The 22,827-nt window shown below is 44.4% G+C and overlaps 1 protein-coding gene across 1 annotated transcript in view; it reads left to right on the forward strand.

Moving 5' to 3' along the window:
* PPL (periplakin) overlaps nt 1-22,827 on the forward strand; it is a gene marked incomplete at its 5' end in the record, with an annotated part of 71,691 nt that overhangs the window by 38,626 nt on the left and 10,238 nt on the right. Inside the window, 14 exons of the mRNA XM_083372708.1 lie at nt 1,558-1,678; nt 3,235-3,360; nt 5,414-5,455; nt 6,486-6,647; nt 7,604-7,711; nt 7,848-7,943; nt 11,238-11,360; nt 14,301-14,447; nt 15,652-15,803; nt 16,287-16,384; nt 16,808-16,965; nt 17,594-17,772; nt 21,259-21,397; nt 22,619-22,809. Of these exons, the coding sequence (XP_083228834.1) occupies nt 1,558-1,678; nt 3,235-3,360; nt 5,414-5,455; nt 6,486-6,647; nt 7,604-7,711; nt 7,848-7,943; nt 11,238-11,360; nt 14,301-14,447; nt 15,652-15,803; nt 16,287-16,384; nt 16,808-16,965; nt 17,594-17,772; nt 21,259-21,397; nt 22,619-22,809 (1,842 nt within the window). The remainder of the gene's footprint in view (nt 1-1,557; nt 1,679-3,234; nt 3,361-5,413; nt 5,456-6,485; nt 6,648-7,603; nt 7,712-7,847; nt 7,944-11,237; nt 11,361-14,300; nt 14,448-15,651; nt 15,804-16,286; nt 16,385-16,807; nt 16,966-17,593; nt 17,773-21,258; nt 21,398-22,618; nt 22,810-22,827) is intronic.

Below are 22,827 nucleotides of genomic sequence, written 5' to 3' on the forward strand. Positions count from 1 at the left end.
GGGCTGAGCTACACATTACACTCACTATTTTTTTCCTTTTCGATATTTTATGCCCATTTATAAACCAGAAAATATAAATAGCAGCTGGCGTTTTTCACCCTTTTCCTTCTATGCAATTATTAGGACTGGAGTCCTGATCTAACCATGTTCTCTTCTGAAGCTGATATTTATGTAGAGGGACCACACTTGGAATATTGCATCCAGTTTTGGTCACCATGATATAAAAAAGATGTTGAGATTCTAGAAATAGTGTAGAGAAGAGCAACAAAGATAACTAAGGGGCTGGAGGCTAACACATATGAATTGAGTATGTCTAGTTTAATGAAAAGAAGGACTAGGAGTGACATAGCAGCCATGTTCCAACATGATTCAAGGTTTTGGTAATGGCTTTCAAGGCCCTACATGGCATGGGTCCGGAGTACCTCGGGGATCACCTGCTGCCGGCGTCAACTTCCCTCCGCCCTGTGCGTTCCCACAGAGAGGGCCTCCTCAGGGTGCCTCCGGTCAGAGAATGCCGGCTGGTGGCCCCCAGGGGGAGGGCCTTCTCTGTGGGCGCCTCGGACTTATGGAATCAGCTGCCGGTTGAGCTCCGGACGGCGCCTGACCTTCGCTCCTTCTGACGCGGTCTGAAGACCTATCTATTTGAACAAGCCGGCCTGGCCTGATGGGGGATGTGTTGGGGTTTTATTGTGGATTTTATATTATTCTATTGTTTTAGCTCGGGCTCTTATTTAATTCTTTTTAATTTTTGTAATCTGTATTTTTATATGCGCCCTGTTCACCGCCCTGAGTCCTTCGGGAGAAGGGCGGTATACAAATATAATAATTAAATTAAATTAAATTAAATTAAACAGGTTGCCACAAAGAAGAGAGGTCAACCTATTGTCCAAAGCCCCTGAAAACAGAACAAGAATCAATGGATGGAAACTAATCAAGGAGAGAAGCAACCTAGAACTAAAGCAAAATTTCCTGACAGTGAGAACAATTAACCAGTGGAATGACTTGCTCACAGAAGTTGTGGGTGCTCCATCACTGGAAGTTTTTAAGAAGAGACCAGACAGCCACTTGTCTGGAATAGTATAGGGTCTCCTGCTTGAGCAGGGGGTTGGACTAGAAGACCTCCAAGGTCGATTCCGACTGTTCTGCTGCAAAGCTCTTCCATCAAGGTCCGTGAAAAATGGAGCTTCTGAGTGGAGCAAGAGAGGCAGAACTCTCCAGATTGGGCTAAATTCAGAATTATAATGGAGTGGGTGTAAGGAGGTTGAAACTCTTGTCCAAGTGTCATTGTAGGAGAAGGAGTGGCAGAATCTGGGGGTGGAGTCAAAAGAGGAATCAACCTAGAGTCTCTGCATAGTCACAAATGGACCAAGTCCAACCCCTCTTGGATTCTGTTGACCCTTATCTAGCCAAACCAGGACTAACTGTTAATTGAGTAGATTCCTGTGCATAGGCATGAGTAGTAGTAAATTAACTGGACCTTCATGTGTGGTCCTGATCTTTTGCTCCTGATGGTCGTGGGAAAAAACAGACGAGAATTCTTGCTTTTCTTTTCTGCAGTATCCGGCAGTTAAAGGAAAGGGTGAACAACTTGAGAGGGAAACATGATCAGATTTACAATTTCACCCCACGTGAAATTGAACCCGAGGTCAACTGGTCCTCAACAATCGAAGAGAAGCAGGTAGGCCTTCTCCAAATCAGGAAATACTGATGAGCTTTTCTTTGGTTACCCTACTTTGCTTTGAGACATGGGCTGGGGGGGCAGGGGGGTCTTATGGCTCTTCGATCATAAATGTGGCCCCGAAGAGGAAATCAGCTGGGCTGGACTGTTTTTTTCTAAATTCTGCTTAAAAGGACTTTTTTTTTGAAATATTAAATGAGTTTTCTCTGGGTTGGTGACCTTTCCAGCGCGTTGAAGCCCACCCCAACTGGGTGTGGTGGGAAATTGAATTAATCTGGGGACATCCATTTTGGGAATGACAAGTTCCAATCGTTCAAATCAGCTCCCCGGCCCGGTTTTTCAATACTACACTACTTTCATATCAGAAGCACCTTCCGGGTTGAAAGGAGTAGCTGGTGACATCACTGCTTCCCCTGAGGGAGGCCTTTCATGTCCTTGTTTTTTTCCCCACCAAAGTGGTACCTATTTATCTACTTTGCAGGCTTTCAAACTGCTAAGTTGTTGTTGTTTTTTTAAATAGCTATGCAAGAGGCAGGGAAAGCTAAGAAGTGGGATGAGAATAAGAAGTATATGGAATACGTAGCCACCTCCTATCTTCCCTGCCATATTATCCGTGAAAAGTATCCTTCACCAAGCTGTTACTTTCATTGGGAGAGATACCTACCCACTGTTTGCAATCCCAATAAATGTCCATTGCATTACTTGTCCTTTTCTTACGCGTACCTCAGGAAGTGTTACATATGTGTTCTGCAGCCTAGCACGACACTTCTAGATTTTTGGGGTGGCATTCTTCTACAAAGAACCGCTTTCTCCTCCAGATTGTATCATCATCACAATGTGATGGGGGAGATGGAGTTTCACTTTAGGTCAGCAATGAGCAACCTGCAGCCCTCGGCCACGTGAGCCACCAAATCTAACTTGGCAGCTCATTGACATGGTCTTCTGGAAATTGGTGGCAGATAGCCTTGACTCTTTCCCAGTTTTCAGCACTCACCATCACAAAGAGGCAAGAGCTTCTATCATTTCCAAAACTGCAACAGGTTTTGGGTGGACCATAAAGGGTCACCTTCTGTGACGTCCTTCTCCCAAGGATTCTCATTTATGATTTTAACTTTTAATAAAAGCTATCTAAAATCTACAGAAATCATAATCAGCGGATGCCACCGTGCTTGTGTGGTGGAAAGTGGTCTGGAGTCCCAGGAGGGAGGGGCTCCTTCCCAAAGAGCGAAGAGACAGCAAAGCTTGGAATGTCTGGTAGGCAGGAAGAGAGCAAGGTCAGACCCTCCCTAGCAATTCAGAGAGTGTATCTATAGCTATGAAGATAATTGCAGATTAGATTCTGTCTGTAGGCAAACAACAACAAAGAAGCTACTCAAAAGTTACTCTGTTCTTGGTTCTTTGGGCTGGTCAAAATGTTCTTCAGAGCATGAAATACCACTGGTCTGACTTGCTAAGAGGCATATTCTTGGTGTCTAAATATTTTTGTGTGCCCGGGCTTCTGGGGCTATGGGAAATGATGCCCTTACTCCACCTTTCCTGTGCTCTCTTTCCCCAAGGAAACCTTGAACGACAGAGGCTTTGGCACAGACCTGCCGTCAGTCAACGGTCAGGTAGAAGAGCACAACATCTTCCACAATGAGGTGATGGCTATTGGACCGCATATCAACAAAGAAGGTGAAAAGGTATCCCCCCTGTCTCTTGGATCTTTGATAGGATGGGGACTGGAGGGGAAGCAACAGCAGACTTTTCTATACTGCAAGAGAAATCCAGCATGTGCAACTTTGGTGGTGCAGTGGTTAGAAGGCAGAATTGCAGGCTGACTCTGCCCACTGCCATGAGTTCGATTCTGACTGGCTCAAGGTTGACTCAGCCTTCCATCCTTCCGAGGTCGATCAATGAGATTGTGGAGGCAATATGCTGATTCTGTAAATTGCGTAGAAAGGGCACTGTGAAACGGTATGTAAGTGCTAAGTGCTGTTATGGAGAAAGCTGCACCTGTTGAATGTGTCATCTGAAGGCATAGAAACCACAAGCATTCAATAGTTTTCCTAAAGAGTGATTTAAACAAACCTTTCAGGCCTACCTAATTTCTATGATTTTATATGTATTTTTGATTGATTGACTGACTCATTCATTCATTCATTCTGTATGGCTGGCCATCTCTGGTGGGCCATACAAATAATGAGTTAAGATTCCAGAAGTTATAGTTTATCTTTTCAACTGCAAATCCTCTTCTATTCTACAAAGGCATGGGTGACCTGATCCTTTCTGGGGGTTTGGATTTTTATTCCATCAGCCTCAGCCAATACATTAGTGGCAAGGCTTGTGGGAATTGTAGTCCAAAAGACCTGGAGAGCACAAGGTTGCTTTGTCCCCTGATGCTGGTTAAATTGCTGTCTTCTTGGACAGACAACCCGAAGGTATTAAGAGTAAAGATTCATAATGCCACAGAGCTTTGAATACCTAGGCAGCTGTGGAAAATCTTGCAGGTTGTTGTGAAATAAGTGTCTATAATTGTCTCCTTGGAAGAAAACATATTTAAAGATGTCACTCCTGGGAAATAGATGGGATCAAGGTGTAACTCATTATTAGCACATTTTTATAAACATGTGATTATTTTCAGGTATTCCATATATGCTGCCTATCTGGGAGGCATGAAGGATTGGTGTAGAGCGGTGTTTCTCAACCTTGACCATGCCGGTTGGGGAACTCTGGGTGTTGAGGTCCACACATCTTAAAATGGCTGAGGCTAACTACGCTGGGGTAGAGAGTAAGGAAGGTGAAGATAGGAACCATTACCTACCAAAGTGATAGTTTATTAATTAATATTAATATTAATAGTGTCATGGTTCCGACAGATGAAACTCTTCAAAGAACTTTGAGGCATTGTTTACCTTGAAGGATCTTTATTCAAGTAGCATGGCATCGACACATACATGGTCGAAGCCAAAATCTGAATTCCCCTCCCCTAAAGAGATAGTATCAAAGCACAATTGACAGTCGTAAATCACATTCTCCAATTAGGTTGAAATGCAGACCTTCCCTCCAGTTCTCCAACCCACCGTTTCTTATCATCTCTTATTTCAAACAACCTTGGTAAACATTCTACTACCATGTTGCTATGTCTAACTAATTCCCATACGTCATATTCTTTCTCCTCTCCTCTCCGCCCCCCCACCCCCAGCATCTAAACCTCTAAAAGTAACACACAAGTTAAGGGAAAAATGGCTGCATCTTCATATATTGTCAAAGCAAGAACCTCCAATGTTAGCAGGTTGACAGACAGGGGCAGAAACATTTTTTAAAGTCCAGAATAACAAGACAACACTCAAAAGCAGCTCAGACAGACATCTTCCAAATTCACGGTGGCATAAGCAGGGGCAGAACAAGCAGACATTCAAGTTTCTGTTTGTTCTAGCCAATCTTAATTAAAGTAGTTCTACTCTTTCTGTGGGATTGTTTTCCTGTGAGGGGGGGCGCACGGGGGCGGGGGCAACAGTCATGTACCTGATGTCCTTCCAGGTATGTTAGAGTTAAAATTCTTAGAATTTCCTGTACACTCAAGTCAAGAATTTGGTGAGTTATCACACCAACTGGGCACCTACAACTATGGAGGCTCTAATAAAATGGCCAGACGCTTAACTGTGATGTATTTACGATAAAAGTATGGGTCTTGGTGGTCACTTTTTTTTCTTTTTCTTTTTTTGAGATTGTGTCTTTTCTTTTTGTTTCCAGGAGCATACAAGCGAGCTTCAGATGAAATACCAGAAACTGCTGGTAAGATGCTTTTTTATTCTAAACAGATGTGTGTAATTATGGAACATCTAAGCAAATCAGAGATGAAATGAGTAATCTTGCCCAGGGCAGAGGACACAGAGGAGAAGATGCATTGTTTAGTAATCACCAAGGAATATAAATTATTGGGCCAGGGAGAAGGAGCGTGCTTCCTGCAAATTGGGTCATCATCACGTCTGGAATATAAGAAGTCAAACTTACAGTATTGATCAGGGGATTTTGCAGTTCAGGTTCCTGTATTCCTCTGGGGAATAGAGTAGATGGGAAGAAAGACAAGAATAGGCCACAAGACAAATTTCTGCAACGGTGTAATTTCCAGAGTTCTCACATTTGAAGTCCATCACATCAAATCTGGTGAGTTACTAGCCATAAAAGAAAACATAGCAGTCCACGGAGAAGAGACTTTAAGCATATGCTGAAAATAATTCAAGGTTTGTTGAATATAGGATATAGCCAGTAAGGATCAGCCAATTTTTTTTCCTAACCCAAAGCCATTTTAGGAAGCTAAGAGAACCATTCATTTATTGGGGAAGACTCAAAAGTGCTTTTCCAAAAGGCAACTGGACTTACTTACTGCTTTTTTTCCTTGAAAAGGTTTCGTTTCTCATCCAAGAAGCTTCTTCAGTTCTGAACAACTGAAGAAGCTTCTTGGATGAGAAGCAAAACCTTTTCAAGGAAGAAAACCAAGGAAGTCCAGTTGCTTTTTGGAAAAGCGCCTTTGGGACAACCATGACCTGGATGATTGAGAATGCCCATAGATATTTATTGGGAAAGAATGGTTTTGTTGTAGCTGGATATTTTTTTTTCTTGTGGTTCCTAATCCGACCTCAGTTGGGGGAGGGGTTTGCATAAATTGGACCCATCAACAAGCAACCAGCTCTAAAACTCCTGGATTTTGCCATCTGGAGAAAGAGATGGCTTGAAAACTGTCTTCAGACGAGACTTTTTCTTTTTCTAGAGCTGTTTTTTTCCCGTCTTTCAAACCTTGGCCAAACGCTCTTTCTGTTTGCAGTCGGAATCCCAACGAAGGCAGGAGAACCTGAATTTATTGCAAGATTTTATGCAGCGCTGCACCAATAAACTCTACTGGCTAGATCAGCAGGCAAAGGACAGATTGCAGTTTGACTGGAGTGACCAAAACCTTGATTACCTGAGCCGCCGTCGCCAGTACGAAGTGAGTCTTGCTCTTGATAACTTCTTTCTCCTAAAAAAATAAATAAATAAAAAAAGCACAGGAGGACAGTTAGATGTTGAACGTCGGAGTCTGCGGGAAATAATTTTGGATCTGCAAATTTTAGCTAGCTCCATAATTGGAGCAGGAGCTGAATATTTCAAAGGAAGTGGATGGTGTTTTTTTTCTTCCAGCTGTTCGAGGTGGGAGCGCTTGAACAATTCAGCTATGCCTATTTCAAATTAAATTGCACGTTAGGCTTGCGACTGCAAAGTGCCACTGTAACTTTGAAAGGTCACTAAACGAATTATTGTAAGTCGAGGAGGACTGGTGGAGGACTTTTATGCAGACCAAATTCAGCGTTGGAGCAAGTTGACAGGAACTTCTGTTTGAGAGTTTTCAAAGCATTGAGCAAAGAAAGCTCACCGCAACTGGCTTTCTAGAAATGGATACTGTATAAGGGATTCAAGCGAAACCTGATCCATGTAATTTGATTTAAGGTGGCTTTCCTTCACGGATGGAAATCTCAAAGGGAAGAGTCTATAGTCTAGGAAATTCTTTCTGAAGAACTTGCATAAATGTCCCAAAGTTGCTTTACAAAAGGCAACTGGACTTTCTTGGGGGGGGGGGGTTTCCCCTTGAAAACGTTTTGCTTCTCATCCAAGAAGCTTCTTCAGTTCTGAAGGGAAGAAGGGAACTGAACTGAAGAAGCTTCTTGGATGAGAAGAAGAAGGTTTTCAAGGAAAAAAAAGCGAGAAGGTCCAGTTGCCTTTTGGAAAAGCACCTTTGGGATAACCATGACCTGGATGATTGAGGATCTCCATAGACAACCTGCATAAATGTTCTTACTTTCCTGGCTCCCCTCCCTTTCACTCAACTTGGAACTTAGACCAAGCCACCTGCAACTGGAGTGATTCCATTTGGCTTCTCTCTTCCCTCATTCCTTCCCCTCTCCTTAGAATTTCATCAATAGGAAACTGGAAGACAAAGAGGCAGCCATCAACAAACTGCACGAAGATGGCAACAAACTCCTGTCAGAAAATCATCCCGGGAAGATCGCCATTGAGGTAAGTTGGATTTGAAGATGGCCGTGTTAGGAAAAGTTGCTTCAGTGTAGGTGGGTTCTCGCTGGCTCCCAGTTCGTGTCTTATTTTGGGCATCAATGATTATTGTCCTGAGGTTCTACTCTCTACTCGTCTGCAGGCTCACATTGAGGCCGTCCATGCTGACTGGAAAGAATATCTCAATCTGCTTATCTGTGAGGAGAGCCACCTGAAGTTCATGGAGGACTATCATCAGGTACCATTTTGAAGCCAAAGAATAGTCATGAAAATCTGCACCAAGATGCTATCTCACTCCTGTGGGGTGGGGGTGGGGGTTTCTACCTGAACTGACCAGGATGAGAGTTGAATCTTAACAACAGAGTATCTTCTAACTTTCCTGAGGCTGGGAAGCCAGTTTTAGGGAACACATAGCAATAGCAATAACACTGAGACTTATATACCGCTTCACAGTGCTTTACAGCACTAAGCGGTTTACAGAGTCAGCATATTTGCCCCCAACAATCTGGGTCTTCGTTTTACCAGCCTTGGAAGGATGGAAGGCTGAGTCAATCTTGAGCCATTTAGGATCAAACTCCTGGTACTGAGCAGTCAGCCTGCATTGTAACAACTGCGTGACTACGGCTTCCTTCCTTCCTTCCTTCCTTCCTTCCTTCCTTCCTTCCTTCCTTCCTTCCTTCCTTCCTTCGCAAGCAATAGCACTTAGACTTATATACTGCTTCACAGCCCTCTCTAAGCGGTTTACAGAGTCAGCCTCTTGCCCCTCCAACAACCTGGCTCCTCATTTTACCGACCTCGGAAGGATGGAAGGCTGAGTCAGCCTTGAGCCAGGCAGGATCGAACTGCTGGCAGTTGGCAGAGTTAGCCTGCAATACTGCCTTCTAACCACTGCACCACCACGGCTCTTAGTTGATCACTTTGGCTCCCAAGACTTTGCCAACAATTCCTGTTCTGTGGGGTCCTTGGTGCTCTCTGAGCTTGGTGATTTTTTTTCCAGATGTTTCATTGCCAAACTAGGTAACATCATCAGTGCTAGGGCCAAGGACTAAAGAGCCCACAGTTCAACCCTGAGCTACAAATACTCTCTTTTATTGGTACTTCGGCATGATCTTGGCCCTTTAGATAGATGCTTGGTGTGAAGGCTGGCCCCGTTGCTCAGTAGGAGGATGCTTGGTTTGTATGCTAAGAACATTGCACCTGTAGCATCTTGAGGTAGGGTGAGAAAAACTCCTTCTTGACATGCTACAAAGCTGCTTATTAGTGTGAATAATACTGAATCCTGTGTCATGATTCATTCCAGCCAAAAAAAAAGGAGCCGAGAGGGAACACAATGGTCCCATGATCATCGATTAAGTCCACTACAGATAGTCCTCAATGTAGGACCCTAATTGAGCCTGACAATTATGATCCTAAGTTGCAACGCTCCTAAAGTGCGACATCATGTGACCAGCCTGATTTGATGACCTTTTTTTTTACGGCAGCTGTTATGTGAACACTGCAGCCATTTGGTGAATGGTACGGTTGTTAAGTGAGTGCTGCTGTCATTCAGTAGAGTTTATTGGTGGAGCGCTGTGTAAAATCTTGCTCATTTTGGGTTGGATTTTGCAGAAATTGGCAATAAACATCTGTTACCAGTGAAAATGTTGTACATCACAGTCAAGGTCATAAATATGGGCCAGTCGCCCAACACCCAAAATGCAGGGTTAAGTTAAGTTGCAGGGAGGGCCCAGTCATCAGAACTTTGAAACCAAGTCATAAGTGGTATTTAGGTAGTGGGGGAGGCATCCATTGTAACTTCAAACAGTCATTAAGCAAACAGCCATAATGCGAGGACTATCTGTATTGTTCCTTCTATGGCTATTTGTTTTCAGGGAATTCCTTCTGTACTCATTTTGTAACTCAGAGCTTCGGCTTTTCCAGAGAAAGGGTGGCCCTTGATCTGAATGGCAGAACTTTTGGTTTTCAAAAAGTAACGGATGAGGCATGGATAGAAACTACGCTTAGTTAACAACACGGACATAATTCCAGTGGTTCCTTTCTCCAGTCCCACGTTTGACGATGATGGTCATAACTTCTGACGGTCCTAAAGTGGGACATCATGTGACCAGCCTAATTTTATGAGCTTTTTTTTAATGGCAGCTGTTATAGGAACACTGCAAAAAGTAATGGAGGAGGCAAGGATACAAAACTACAGTTAGTTAATGTGGACAAGGATACGAAATTAGAGTTAGTTAACGTGGACATAATCCGTGGGGGTTCCTTTCTCTGGTCACACATTTGATGGTTATCCTGTCGTGTTTCCAATTACGGTTGGGGGAAAACCTTTGGAAGATGGAGGTTTTGAGGTCTCCGTCTGGCCCTGAGCTTCCAAATCACATTCTTCTATTAGACAAGCGTGCAGAGGTGTGCACGGGAGGTAGGAGAACATTTTCAGGTGTGCCGTGACTTTTAGGGATGTTCTTCTTACATAGCAAAACCGAACCTGCTTTGTCTCCTTTGTAAGAGAGGAACAAGGAGGCGGCCACCTTGGATCCCGCTAGCCAAGAAACCTGACAGACAGTTTGTCTAGCGCAGCTTTGCGTGAAGATTGTCGAGGCAGGTCAGGTGTTGCAGCCGGACTTGTTTGCAGAGGAAACATCTGAAAGGGCTGGTGGGAAAACAATCTTGTCAGACGAGTTCTTCTCCAAACCTCTCTTGCACTGAAAGAGATGAAGCAACCTTCTGCTTTTGGAAGGTGGTTTTAGGAGAAGGCCTTCCTGGCCCATGCAAACGTCTGCCCTAGTGTCAAGAATGCGTTCGGCCCATTTTGGTCGAAGGGCTGAATTTCCCCACTGGGCAGGTGGTCCTGAACAAGGAGGAAGATGCCTCCCCTTTGCGTTTATGACAAAAGGCTCACCTGCAACTCTGGGGACCGCTTTCGAGTCACATTTTAATACGGAAGGGCCTGGCTTTGCCCTTAGGCCAACCACATGAATGGAATGACAGGGCTTTGGAACCGAGATGGGGGCTTTTCACAGGGAGAGGAGGGTAGGGAATAGCTGTAGACGGCAATATTTTTCATGTAATTGAATTGTATTCAAAGGAGAGAGAGGGAGGGAAGGAGAAGAAAGAAAGAAAGAAAGAAAGAAAGAAAGAAAGAAAGAAAGAAAGAAAGAAAGAAAGAAAGAAAGAAAGAAAGAAAGAAAGAAAGGAGGGAGGGAGGGAGGAAGGAAGAAGGAAGGAAGGAGGAAGGAAGGAGGAAGGAAGGGGAGGAAGGAAGGAAGGAAGGGGAGGAAAGGGAAGAAGGAAGGAAGGAAGGAGAGGGAGGACAGAGGAGGGAGGGAGGAAGGAACCACAGGATGTGTCAGTAAAGTCAATATGGTGGACTTGAGCAAAATTCTGCCAAGGGGCAAGGCTCCTCTCCTCTCCTCTCCCCTCCCCTCCCGTCAGTTTTAGGCTTTCAGGGACACCACCTTCTCACCTCTTCCCTCTCAAGAATGACCTGTCATCAAAAGGAAGGGAGGATTTGACTTTTTCTTCTCTCTCCCTGCAGTTCCAAAAAGATGCCAAGGATGCACAGGAACTTCTCAGAAAAGTAGACACAGATCTGGACCAGAAATACAGCCCAGAATTCAAAGACCGGTACCAGATCGAAACTCTGTTGCATGACCTGGAGGCAAGTATTTGGAAAGAGAAAGGAAGGCTATTGTTTTGACAAGCCTGGGGGTGGAGGTCAGTGGTACGAAGGAGGAGATCTTGACTGTATGTGGCACCATCGTGTTTCAAAAGCGTATTAGTTTGTCAAAACCAAATGCAAAATGCAAAAATACAAAAGACAATAATGGGAGAACAAGGGAGGGGAAGGGGAACACGTGTAGGGTAGAGAGGAAAGAGAAAGAAAAAGTGTTGACTTCCAATTCCTTTTGGCGAAGTCAAATAAGGTAATAGCGTAAAACCTCAACTTTTTGCTTTTGTATCATGATATATGCTACCCATTTCTATAACAACAAAGCTACCTAATCAGCAAAACCCCAAATCAAAGTTTCACTTCACGTGGCGCCATCCTGGAGGGGGGCAACTCCTGGTGCTTGGGGGCGAGGGCAGGTGGAGCTGAAAGCTACTAGTGTCATCTGTCCCACTTAAGTTAGTGAGCAGGGAAAGTCTCCTGGCCCATCGTTTTCCAAGAGTTTACTGAAAGCAAAAGTGGTTACAGAAGTAACAAAGCGGAATCTGCTGATTTGGCACACAAAGAGTCCAGTTAACTTTCTTTCTTCCCTGGCCAACCCCCTGTTATCGCTCAATGTCCAATTAGAAGTCCTCAGGTTGTTTAGGTAACGGACCCTCAGTTCGCACCTTCTTCATCTCAACATTCCTTTGGGTGACCTTGGGCTGGATTGGTGCGTTTCACTGTTCAGGCCGGCACGGTGTGGCTCCCAAACCTCCCTTGTCTTCCCGCATTCCAATTTTTCCCTTCTACCCCCCCCTCTCCCGTTGCTAATGTCAGGCTGGCAGGATGTGATGCAAAGCTAGCAGAATGGCAGCCACGACAGCTGCCACAGCAAGCAAAGACCTATGCATCCCCACCCCGATTCATTCTAGTTCTGACTTACGTCCCTATTGATCATATATAAAGATGGCAAATAAATAAAATAAATAGTTGTGCATTGAGCAGAATCCATCTAGAAAAAGTGGAGTGAAACAGCAACAGTTTGGGGGAAGTGGATTTGATTCGTGGGCTCCAAGCCACCAAGAATCTACGTGTTACACTGAACTATGATTTGTCTAATGTGCGAGCCATTTTTGAATACATCCTTTTTTTATTATGGAAGCTGTGCAGAAATCAAGACATCATTCCATTCAATTTGTCCCTCCAGCAACTAGACCAAGGAGAATTTGCTAACCTGCTTGAGGGAAATGACATATACTGTCTTCTCTGAAGTTGAGTCTAAGTCACTATCTCCAGGTTATTGTCTCCCAGAGTTAACTACTACAACACTCTCCTCTTTGACCAATGTGGAAATAGTCTATGCTGGACCAAGGCATGATGGGCTTGTGGTCCAAGGCATCACAAAGAAGATGATCAAAACAGGTTCTTCCTTTGCTCCCAAGCACAACAATGGATAACAGTCACAAGAGAGCAGAGTCTGACTGCATGATGGGTCTTCTTAACAGGAAGAGCAGTTGGACAATGGCACTATTTTCCCCACAAGATGATACCACTTTCACTGGAAGATGGAACTCCATTGGTTGAGGGTGCTTGGCTTAGATTCCTGCATTAAGCAAGGTGTCTGGTACCTTCCAATTTTAGGATTTTGGGATCTCAAAGGCAAATCCAGCTTGGCTCTATAATTAATTTCCATTTTTTTCTTATAATTATAATTGCATTACATTCATTCATTAGTTCTGATTTTATGGTTTATACATGTTGAGATGCCCAGAATTGCTGGTTTAAAATTGGAGAGATTTTCTGAGATTAACCATAAATATTTTTTTTTATCTCCTTCCCTGATGGACCCATTCTGGAGATCCTTAGCAAAGTACAAGCGCATGTACTTTGTTCACAAAAGGTGTGGCAAGTAGGCACAGCTCTCTTTAATTAGCTCACAATGCCTCCCTCCAACTTCCTATCAATCACAGGAGTGTAACAAATGCAAGGAATAATTATCTTCTTCCTACTTTGCTTTTCAGCAGAAATTGTGATCTACTGAGAGATCTGCCTGATAGGCAAAAAATCCTTGGGCTCTCCCAGTGCCCTCTGCTGAGATGTGCTTGAGGGAGTTGCAGTGACTTAATTCCCACACAGTGCCGAGTCCTGATGGATGGGAATCACCATCAGAGAAGCAGAAAAGAAAGGAACCACATTGTACCAGATCAACCACAAATTATAATAATGGATGTACTATAGAATTATATCTTAGCATTCTTATATCTTAGCACCAGTCTGGCCCTGGTGCTCCTCCTGGCCTAAATTATAGGAAGCAAGTTGGAGTAGATGTTACTTTGGAACTCATTTAGTTTGAGGGGGCATGGGTGGTTCAGTGGTTAAGATGCGGGGTTGTTGACTAGAAGACTGGCAGTTTGAGACCCAAGCATCCTGTAAGGGGTGAGCTCCCATCCTTGCTCCATCTTCTGCCGACCTAGCAGTTTGAAAGCATGAAAATGCAAGTATGCAAATACTTGCATACAGTGGGAAGGTAACAGTGTCCCATGTGCGTTTGGCATATAGTTATGCTGGTCTTACAACCACCGAAGCAGCGTCTTTGGATAAAGCTGGCTCTCTTGGCTAGGAAACAGATATGAGCACTGCCCCCTACTGTCACATGACTGGACAAGGGAAACCTTTTTATTTAGTTCTAGTTCTGAAGTTACTGGGTTCACATTGATTTAATTCTAAGGTAAATCATTTGCACCAGCTTTCTCATGGATCCCGGGCCTGGATAGCCCAGTAGATTGCACAGCCATGACATCTGCCCACTCCTGGGTTCAAAGGTCCACATAAAATTTGGGCTTGGGTCAAACCAAACTTGGATGCAACCATCTCTGCATTCCTCCACCCGTTGCATCTCAATCACTCCTTTCCTGGTGATTCTAGAATCTTTGTTTTCTTCTCCTTTAGGACCAGGAAAAGGCCTTGGACAAGTATGAGGATGTGGTGAGCTCCTTACAAAAACGTAGCCAGCAGGTTCTTCCACTGAAGTATCGACGAGAGCTCCCCCTTAAACCTATCCCCGTGGAAGCCCTCTGTGATTATGAAAATGAGCAGGTAAGAGACTGGCTCTACACAGGACACACCTGCGATAGGACGTGCCTTGTAAATGCATCAGTAATTGATACTGGAGACTGATTGCTGCTAGAGGCCTCACAGACACTTTGTCTAAGAGCTATAGTGTCAGAGTTTGCAAAGATGGAGCAGCTTGCTCACCCAGCCAGTTGTGTTGTGCGATGCTGCGTTGATACCTAACTAATGCTAGTTAAGGGTGATGGAAATCATGGCCTATCACATTTGAAGCACCACTAGCTGTCCTTACGTTCATTAGGCTTCTTCTTTTCATTTCATTATTGTTGTCATACATTCTTTAAAATCATTCATAATTTGTTTTTATTTATTTATTTATTTATTTATTTATTTATTTATTTAAATCCCTACAAACACATTTGCTTTGCAAATAGATTGCGCGTGATTTGATGGACTGTATTTTTATAGTGCTGAATGCAGATTCCCAGGCTATAGAGGAATACAAAGATCTGGGCAGCTTTCAAAATTCTCTTGTTGTAAAGCCATATTTAAAAAATAGAGTTCTGGTAGTTTTTGTGTCTCTTTCTTGTGGTATGTGTTTCGTACCTCAATGGGCTGACATCAGTCTTAAAAACTGGAGAGAGCTTTCTCTCCCTCTTGTAACACAGAGAATCAAGGTCCTGCCACAGTGAGTTTATTCCTCACCCGTTTCTGTCTTTCTGGGCTATGTTCATTATTTTTTATTTATTTATTTATTTATTTATTTTAATTCCATTTATATCCCGCCCTTCTCCGAAGACTCAGGGCGGCTTACAAGCTTAGCAGTAGCCTTCATTCTATGTATATGCCTGCTTATTAGGGCTTTCACACACACCCCAAGCGGCATTAGTACAAAGTCAGCTTAATTGCCCCCAACAATCTGGGTCCTCATTTTACCTACCTGGGAAGGATGGAAGGCTGAGTCAACCTTGAGCCTGGTGGGACTAATGGCTGTCCCATATCTGCTTCAAGGCTATCTCTGTACTCCTCTATACAAGCTCACTTTTGCTGGAAATTTTGCATGATTGAGGGTAACAAGCAGAGGCCTGGATCCTTCCTTGTTACAAAAAAGAGGCAGCTGTTTTGCGAAATCATGAGCTGGGTTCTGTCCACGCGCCAAGGGGCTGGAAGGATTGGGGACAGAGGGTGGGATCAGACCCCAGACTTACACAAAAATCTTTCTGTCTCACAGTATCAGATTTTACGTGGTGGCCGATACACTCTGCACAAGAACAACGAAGAGTTCTGGGAAGTCACCGACAGTGGAGGAAATGCAATCAAAGCCCCGGGGGTCTGTTTCATGATTCCTCCCACCGATCCAGAATCGCTCTCCATGGCTGACAAGTAAGCATTTCTTGACCTAGCTTGCATCCACACAAGCCAGAGGTGAAGTGTGTGGATGGCCTCCAGGATGGTTGCGTCAAGGGCCTTCCTTCCTTCTCTCAAATTCTCAAATTCTCCTTGGTGGAGCAGTGGGCTAATGCCTCCTTAAGTAACACCAGCTGCCTGCAATTAGTGCAGGTTCGCATCCCACCAGGCTCAAGGTTGACTCAGCCTTCCATCCTTCCCAGGTAGGTAAAATGAGGACCCAGATTGTTGGGGGCAATTAAGCTGACTTTGTAATAATGCCGCTTGGGGTGTGTGTGAAAGCCCTAATAAGCAGGCATATACATAGAATGAAGGCTACTGCTAAGCTTGTAAGCCGCCCTGAGTCTTCGGAGAAGGGCGGGATATAAATGGAATTAAAATAAAATAAAAATAAAAATGTTCTTTGAAAGCTACCGAGAGTTCTTTGCCCAACGAGGTCTGTGTCCTTTTGTTCTGCAGCATTGCCAGCCACTATCAATGTGTGAAACAGAAAACTGGTTGCACAAAGAATCGTCTGGAGGATCGCTACAATAGCTTAAAGGCAGAGAGCATTGGAGGTGGGTACACACACAAGGTATCTAGGAAGACCACGGGCCCCATGCAAAAGGGAACCATGCACTCAATTCTTCTGCGGTTCTTTGTAAGAGAACTGTAGATCAAAAATGGGGATCCCATGAGATCCTGTAAGTGTTGTAAATGCATGCCGCTTGCCAAGTACCCAAATTTTGATCGTGTGGCTGTGGGGATGCTGCGATGATCAAGCGTGCCAGAGCCAGTCATCAATCATTTTGATTCAACAACTTTGAACAGTTGCTAAATGAATAGTTGTAAGTCGAGGGCTACCCGTATGATGAATTAAACCTGTGACATCGTGACATGTCAGCACGCCTTGACATTGAGAAGGGTGTATGTGGACCGTTCCCTGCCTCTTCCACAAACTCATTGCTAGACCAAACTAATTTTTCCCCAAACTTCCTCAGACGCAGCGTCTGTACAGATACGGCAACTGTTGGCGGAGCTGGAGAAAGTGAACAGTGAACTAGATAAGCAGGAGAAGGCCATCACTGCAAACCTTCGTCCCCCACTGGAGCAAAGCAGGGCGGTGCAAGATAGCGCGGAGCGCTCCAAGGACCTTAAGGTAAAGGCACTTTGGGGTTTATGGGACCTTTCCACCATTTGCCAATGCTGGATCTGGGGAAAAAATGTCACTTTTTGGAGCAAAGGTGCAAGGTGTAGGAGAAGATGGGACAAGTGAGCTGTGAGGCTATAAGGAAGCAAAGAATCCTGAAAATGGTAGGAGATATAGGAATATAGCCAGCCGTACCAACAGGCTGAAAAATAGCTTTTATCCGTGGGCTGTTAGGCTTTTAAATGGGACATAATCTCTGTAAACTTATGCAGAATTGACTTGGGAGGCCGGTGTGTGGTGTAGTTGGTTCACATGGTGTGGTAGGATGGAGGGTCTGTTGTCACTGTGTGTTGGGGGGAGAGAGCACGGGGGGAGGCTCAGCTAATCTCAATGTACACATGTTGTACTTTGACAATAAAGGTTTATTTATTTATTTATTTATTTATTTTATTTAAGACTAGGTGGGACAGAACCTTGGATTAGCAGGACATAAGCATTTTATCTTGCATTCAGTTACACCCTGAGTAGGACAGTGCCGTGGAGATCTTCTCCAGCTGGTTTAAACATTACAGGGATGCTGCCATGATCACTACTCATCTGCATATCTCACCTTTTCCCCTCCGAAACATCTCTGCAGAATGTCACCAATCAGATCCGTCGCATTGAGCCAGAGAAAACAAGCAAGATCCAGGAATGCGAAGCCTTCATCGAGTCGATGCCCGAGTCCAGCAGTACCACCTTGGTGAAAAGCAAAGTAGAGGAGACCAACAACAAGTACAACTGGGTCACCCAACTTCTCAATGCTGCTCAGGAGAAGTAAGTGCTTCTTCTTTCCTGCAGTTTCTCCAAGACAGGAATTCATCCGGTGCTTCACAATCCAGGTCTTTTCCAGTCCCTTTTTCTGGCCAGCTGTCTCTGAGAACTTTGCAAGCACTTTTGGACAGCATGCGTGCTTTGGAGAGATGCCACTGCTCGTCATTCGACCCTTTGTGTTGCACACAGAATGTCACAGTTCATCTTTGGTATCTTTGGGTTGGACCAGGAAAACGTCTGCAGAGCTAATTTTGCTCTACCGTGGAGGGACCAATCTTCTCTATCCTGGAAGATTCCAAATATGATAGGCTACCACTTGCATCATTTTCATTCGGGAACTTTAGGAGCGCGATGGCTCATGTGGTTAGGACTCCGGTTTGGTAGTTAGCTTGTCCACTTTCAAGACCCAAGTCTTGAACTAAAACTATAAAACCCAACCAATCAAAACATTAAAAACAACAGAAACCTGGCGCTGAATCCAAGCTCATTCTGGATCGGTTGAAGTTTCCAGGGTAGCGGCATTGTAGAGCACATTGCAGTAATCCAGACAGGAGGTGACCAAGGCATGAGTGACCATGAACAAGGCCTCACTGTGTAGCCACAGCCCTTGAAGGATGAAATGAGCGGTGTAGGGTCACAATGCTTCCCTGTCTCTCTGCTTCACTGCAATGCTGCACGTCTAGACTTCACCGAGGGATCCTTCACCTACGCAGGACCTTGTTCCGTCCCATCTGTCTGGCGGAAAGGACCTCGTACTTTGCAGTGGAAGATCCCAAGATAAACAGCCTTGAAGTAATGACAAAAGCATTTGCCTATTCTTGGGAACGTCCAGCCATAATCCCAAAGCTTGTTGGTGCAAACCTAGTTCCTTTAATAACATTTAATGCCTTTTATGTAATTGGTACTGAATTAGGTTAAGCTGCGGAAGGACAGCTGAGCTCTCAGCCCTGGGAGGTAGCAGAACTCAGTTAAATGCTAGTGAGGCTGGCACTGGTTGGGGTGGAAAAATGAGCAAGCTGGAAAGAAAAGCTCTTAAAGGGGAAGAAAGGGGTGGGCGAACTGCCCCTTTGATCCCTGTTCTTCCTCTGCTGGAAATTTGGCCCAAGGCCACTGCCTCAAATGAAAATAAACCTTCTTCCCAAGCATGGATCACTTTGAATTTTCACAAGGATCTTTAGGATAAATGAGCCTTGGTGGAGCAGTGGGCTAATGCCTCCTTAAGTAACACCAGCTGCCTGCAATTAGTGCAGGTTCGCGTCCCACCAGGCTCAAGGTTGACTCAGCCTTCCATCCTTCCCAGGTAGGTAAAATGAGGACCCAGATTGTTGGGGGCAATTAAGCTGACTTTGTAATAATGCCGCTTGGGGTGTGTGTGAAAGCCCTAATAAGCAGGCATATACATAGAATGAAGGCTACTGCTAAGCTTGTAAGCCGCCCTGAGTCTTCGGAGAAGGGCGGGATATAAATGGAATTAAAATAAAAAAAATTAAATAAATGGAGGAATGTTACAGGAATTTCTGGAAGTGGATCCTTACAGACATGTCAGACTGCCAGCCCACGGGCCGGATGCATCAGGCTGAAACCGTGCCCACCCCATTGCCGGCAATGGGGGGAAAGTCCTGATACGTCATGTGACGTCGCGAGTTTGACATGCCTGCTAGAACCAAAATACGTCTGATATGTTGGAGCGAGGATTAACAGCACAGAATAAAGAGATAGAAGGGACCTTGGAGGTCTTCTAGTCCAACCCCCTGCACAAGCAGGAGACTTTATACCATCTTCTGGACAAGTGGCTGTTCAGTCTCTTCTTAAAAGCCTCCAGCAATGGGGCACCCACAACTTCTGAAGGCAAGCCGTTCCACTAGTTAATGCTTCTGTCAGGAAATTTCTCCTTAGTTCTAGGTTGCTTCTCTCCTTGATTAGTTTCCATCCATTGTTTCTTCTTCTGCCTTCAGGTGCTTTGGAAAATAGGTTGACCCTCCCCTTTTTTGTGGCAGCCCTCAAATGTTGGAACATTGCTATCATGTCACCCCTAGTCCTTCTTTTTACTAGCATTGTTGTTGTTGTTGTTAGCTGCGAAGTTGTGTCCGACCCATCGCGACCCCATGGACAACGTTCCTCCAGGCCTTCCTCTCCTCTACTATCTTCTGGAGTCCATTTAGGCATACGCCTCCTGCTTCAGTGACTCCATCCAGCCACCTCATTTTCTGTCGTCCCCTTCTTCTCTTGCCCTCAACCTTTCCCAGCATTAGGCTCTTCTCCAGTGAGTCCTTCCTTCTCATGAGGTGGCCAAAGTATTTGAGTTTTAGCTTCAGGATCTGGACTTCTAAAGATCAGTCAGGGTTGACCTCCTCTAGGACCCACCGGTTTGATCGCCTGGTGTAGCCAAGTCTTGCATCCATTCTTCATATATTTTAGCTTCCAGACTCTTAATCATCTGTTGCTCTTTTCTGCACTCTTTCCAGAATCTCTTATTCACAATCTTACTGTAACCTTACTGTGTTTTTTCCCCCTTAGATATGCTGTATATGTGTGCGTCAGCTATTATGGATTGCTTAATAGTTACCTGAATCCTTGGTCTGAGAACTGTGTTTTATATGGACAGTGGAAGTGAATTTGCTGGAGTTCCTGATCTATGATAGTCAGATGGCCAATAAGAAGAAGAGAAGCTGTCAGCCCCTTAAAGTAGGCCATGTCAGGAAACAGATGTTACAAGGATTATTGTGGTTGGTCGTAGAGTTAGCCAGATGTTTGGACTGGATTTGGCATTTTTATCCACTTATCGAGTCTTTCCTAAGGACCTGGGATAGACAGATATTGCTAAAGGTATCGTCACAGGATGTAAGCTGTTCTAAGTCAAGCTGCCTTTTGCAATTGATTAATGGCAATTAATGTCAATGCCAGTGGTGTTCAAGAGATGCTCCAGAAGTTTTGGAATTGAACCTAAGGCATACATTACTAAGAGTTCTATCTTTTGCTGTCTTGCCACAGTTCTACTTCTATTTGCAGGTCTTTATACTTTGTGATTTTCTTTTTCTTTTTTCCCCCTTCCTTCCTTTCTTCCTCCCTCCCTTTTTTTTCTTTTGTATCCTGCTGTCACCAGCCACTGCCATGTCCACTATTCAGACTTCTTTTTTCTTTTCTAAAATGGTTATTATTAACACTATCTTATTGTTGTAGGGTACAGTAACAAAACCTTGCCTCTCTTATCCTAAACAGAATCAAAATGGGGTTATTTTGAGTTTCTTTCTCATGCCAGGGATGAGAGATCTTTCATTTTTCCCTTAATGGCTCCTGCACACATTCATCAAGGTTATCTCCACATTCCTCTACACAAGATTCCATTGGGGATGAGAGTTGCTGGTTGTCAACCAGCTTGTTAGAATATAGGATGGAAATGTATACATGTACAGGTCATCCCAGCTGGGAATTCTAGCTGAAGGAGATGGGATGAGAAGAATGAATAATTCTTTCCATCTGTCCTTACAGGGTTGATGTTGCCAATCACCTTGAGAAGGTCCTTCAACAAGGGAGAGATCTGCTTTCTGGCTATGAGAACAAGTTGGCCATCGAAGACACAATTCCTGAGGATGTTCACGCTCTGGAGCGCAAGAGGGAAGAATTGATGGTGAGTGGCTGTTATCTGAGAGAGGAGGATTTGTTTCAAACACAGGAAGGAAAATGTTGGCTTGTCTGAATGAATGAAGGCATCTGTGGATGGTGGGTGGCTTAGCTCTCTTTCTCAGAAGCCTACGGAAGCTGCAAGTGGAAATGAAGAGTTCTTCAGGTTGGTGTCCTTCAACTCCAAAGACAATATGGCCTTCTGAGATTATAGACATTGTAGCCCAACAGAGTTAGAAGGTGGCAAGATGGAGCAGGCTTGTCTGATTGTCTTTGTGTACCCACACACACACACACACACACACACATATATATATACATATTGCAAAGGCCCTAGAAATGAATCTCAGCATTCAGCTGCTAATACTCCCCCAGGCATCCTTTGTTTGACTAAAACGTGGAAGAAAAGAATATCCACATACCTGAAAGTGTTTTAATTTTCCTAGCTGTGTGTGACTCCTAGATCTGCATCTCAATTTATTATTTGATACCTTTCTGCCTAACCTATTCTTGGGAGTATACACAGAGTATAACCTTGACTTGGCAAGATTGTGAACTCTTGTGAGGCCCCTTGAGACAGGCTGGCGTCTGAGTAAACATCCAAAACAGCTCATGTGTTTTTTTACGGTTGAGTTGAAGTCACAATCAGCTGAGGCTCCCAGGATCCAATCTGAGTCGGTCACCAGGATCAAAGATTTATTCTTCCAAGCTTTGGGGTTCGTGCTGTAGCCCATCTTCACGAAGCTTCTCTCTCCCCAGAATAGGAGCACTGAACTGTTCTAAGCATTGTATTTATATGGTACGTGGTTGGGTTAGTTGTTAATTAGGGTGTTGATAGAACAGCCCAGTAGATCAGCTCATTGCAGACATTCTAGAGGGAGGATGGGCTCCTGAGGATGGGATCCTGCACAAGCCCAAAAGCTTGGAAAAATAAATCTTTGGTCCCGGGGACCGACTCAGATGGGATCCTGCAACATCATTCTGGGACACGTATATTTACCTTCATTAGCTGAGGCTTCCATATATTCGTCTTTATTAAATGTGGTGTTTCGATTAGCTGTGGCCCCTTCAAGCGTGCACTGTGTTTTTGTCTTGAGTGTCATTTTTGACATGCCGTAGGAGATAGAAAATCCTTGACCGAAACAGGGTTGTATGCACTCCAAAATAAAAGACCGTCAGAATCTTCCTCCCAGGCGTTTGCTAAGAACCATCCTCTGCTTCTTCCCAGGCCCTGAACTCCGAAGTCCAGGTCCAGCAGCTCCTGAATGAGGCCCATCAAGACTTGGAGAAGGCCAAGAAATGTTCCAGTACCTTGGCAAGCCAGTTCCAAGAACACTGCCCAGATATTGAACGCCAGGAGGCTGAACTCCACAAGCTCAACCAGCGATTTAGCAACCTCAACAAGCAGCTGGATTACAGGTCAGGAGGGAGAAAGGG

This window comes from Vipera ursinii, assembly GCF_947247035.1.
Source record: "Vipera ursinii genome assembly, chromosome: 13".
In the NCBI taxonomy this organism is placed as follows: domain Eukaryota; kingdom Metazoa; phylum Chordata; class Lepidosauria; order Squamata; family Viperidae; genus Vipera; species Vipera ursinii.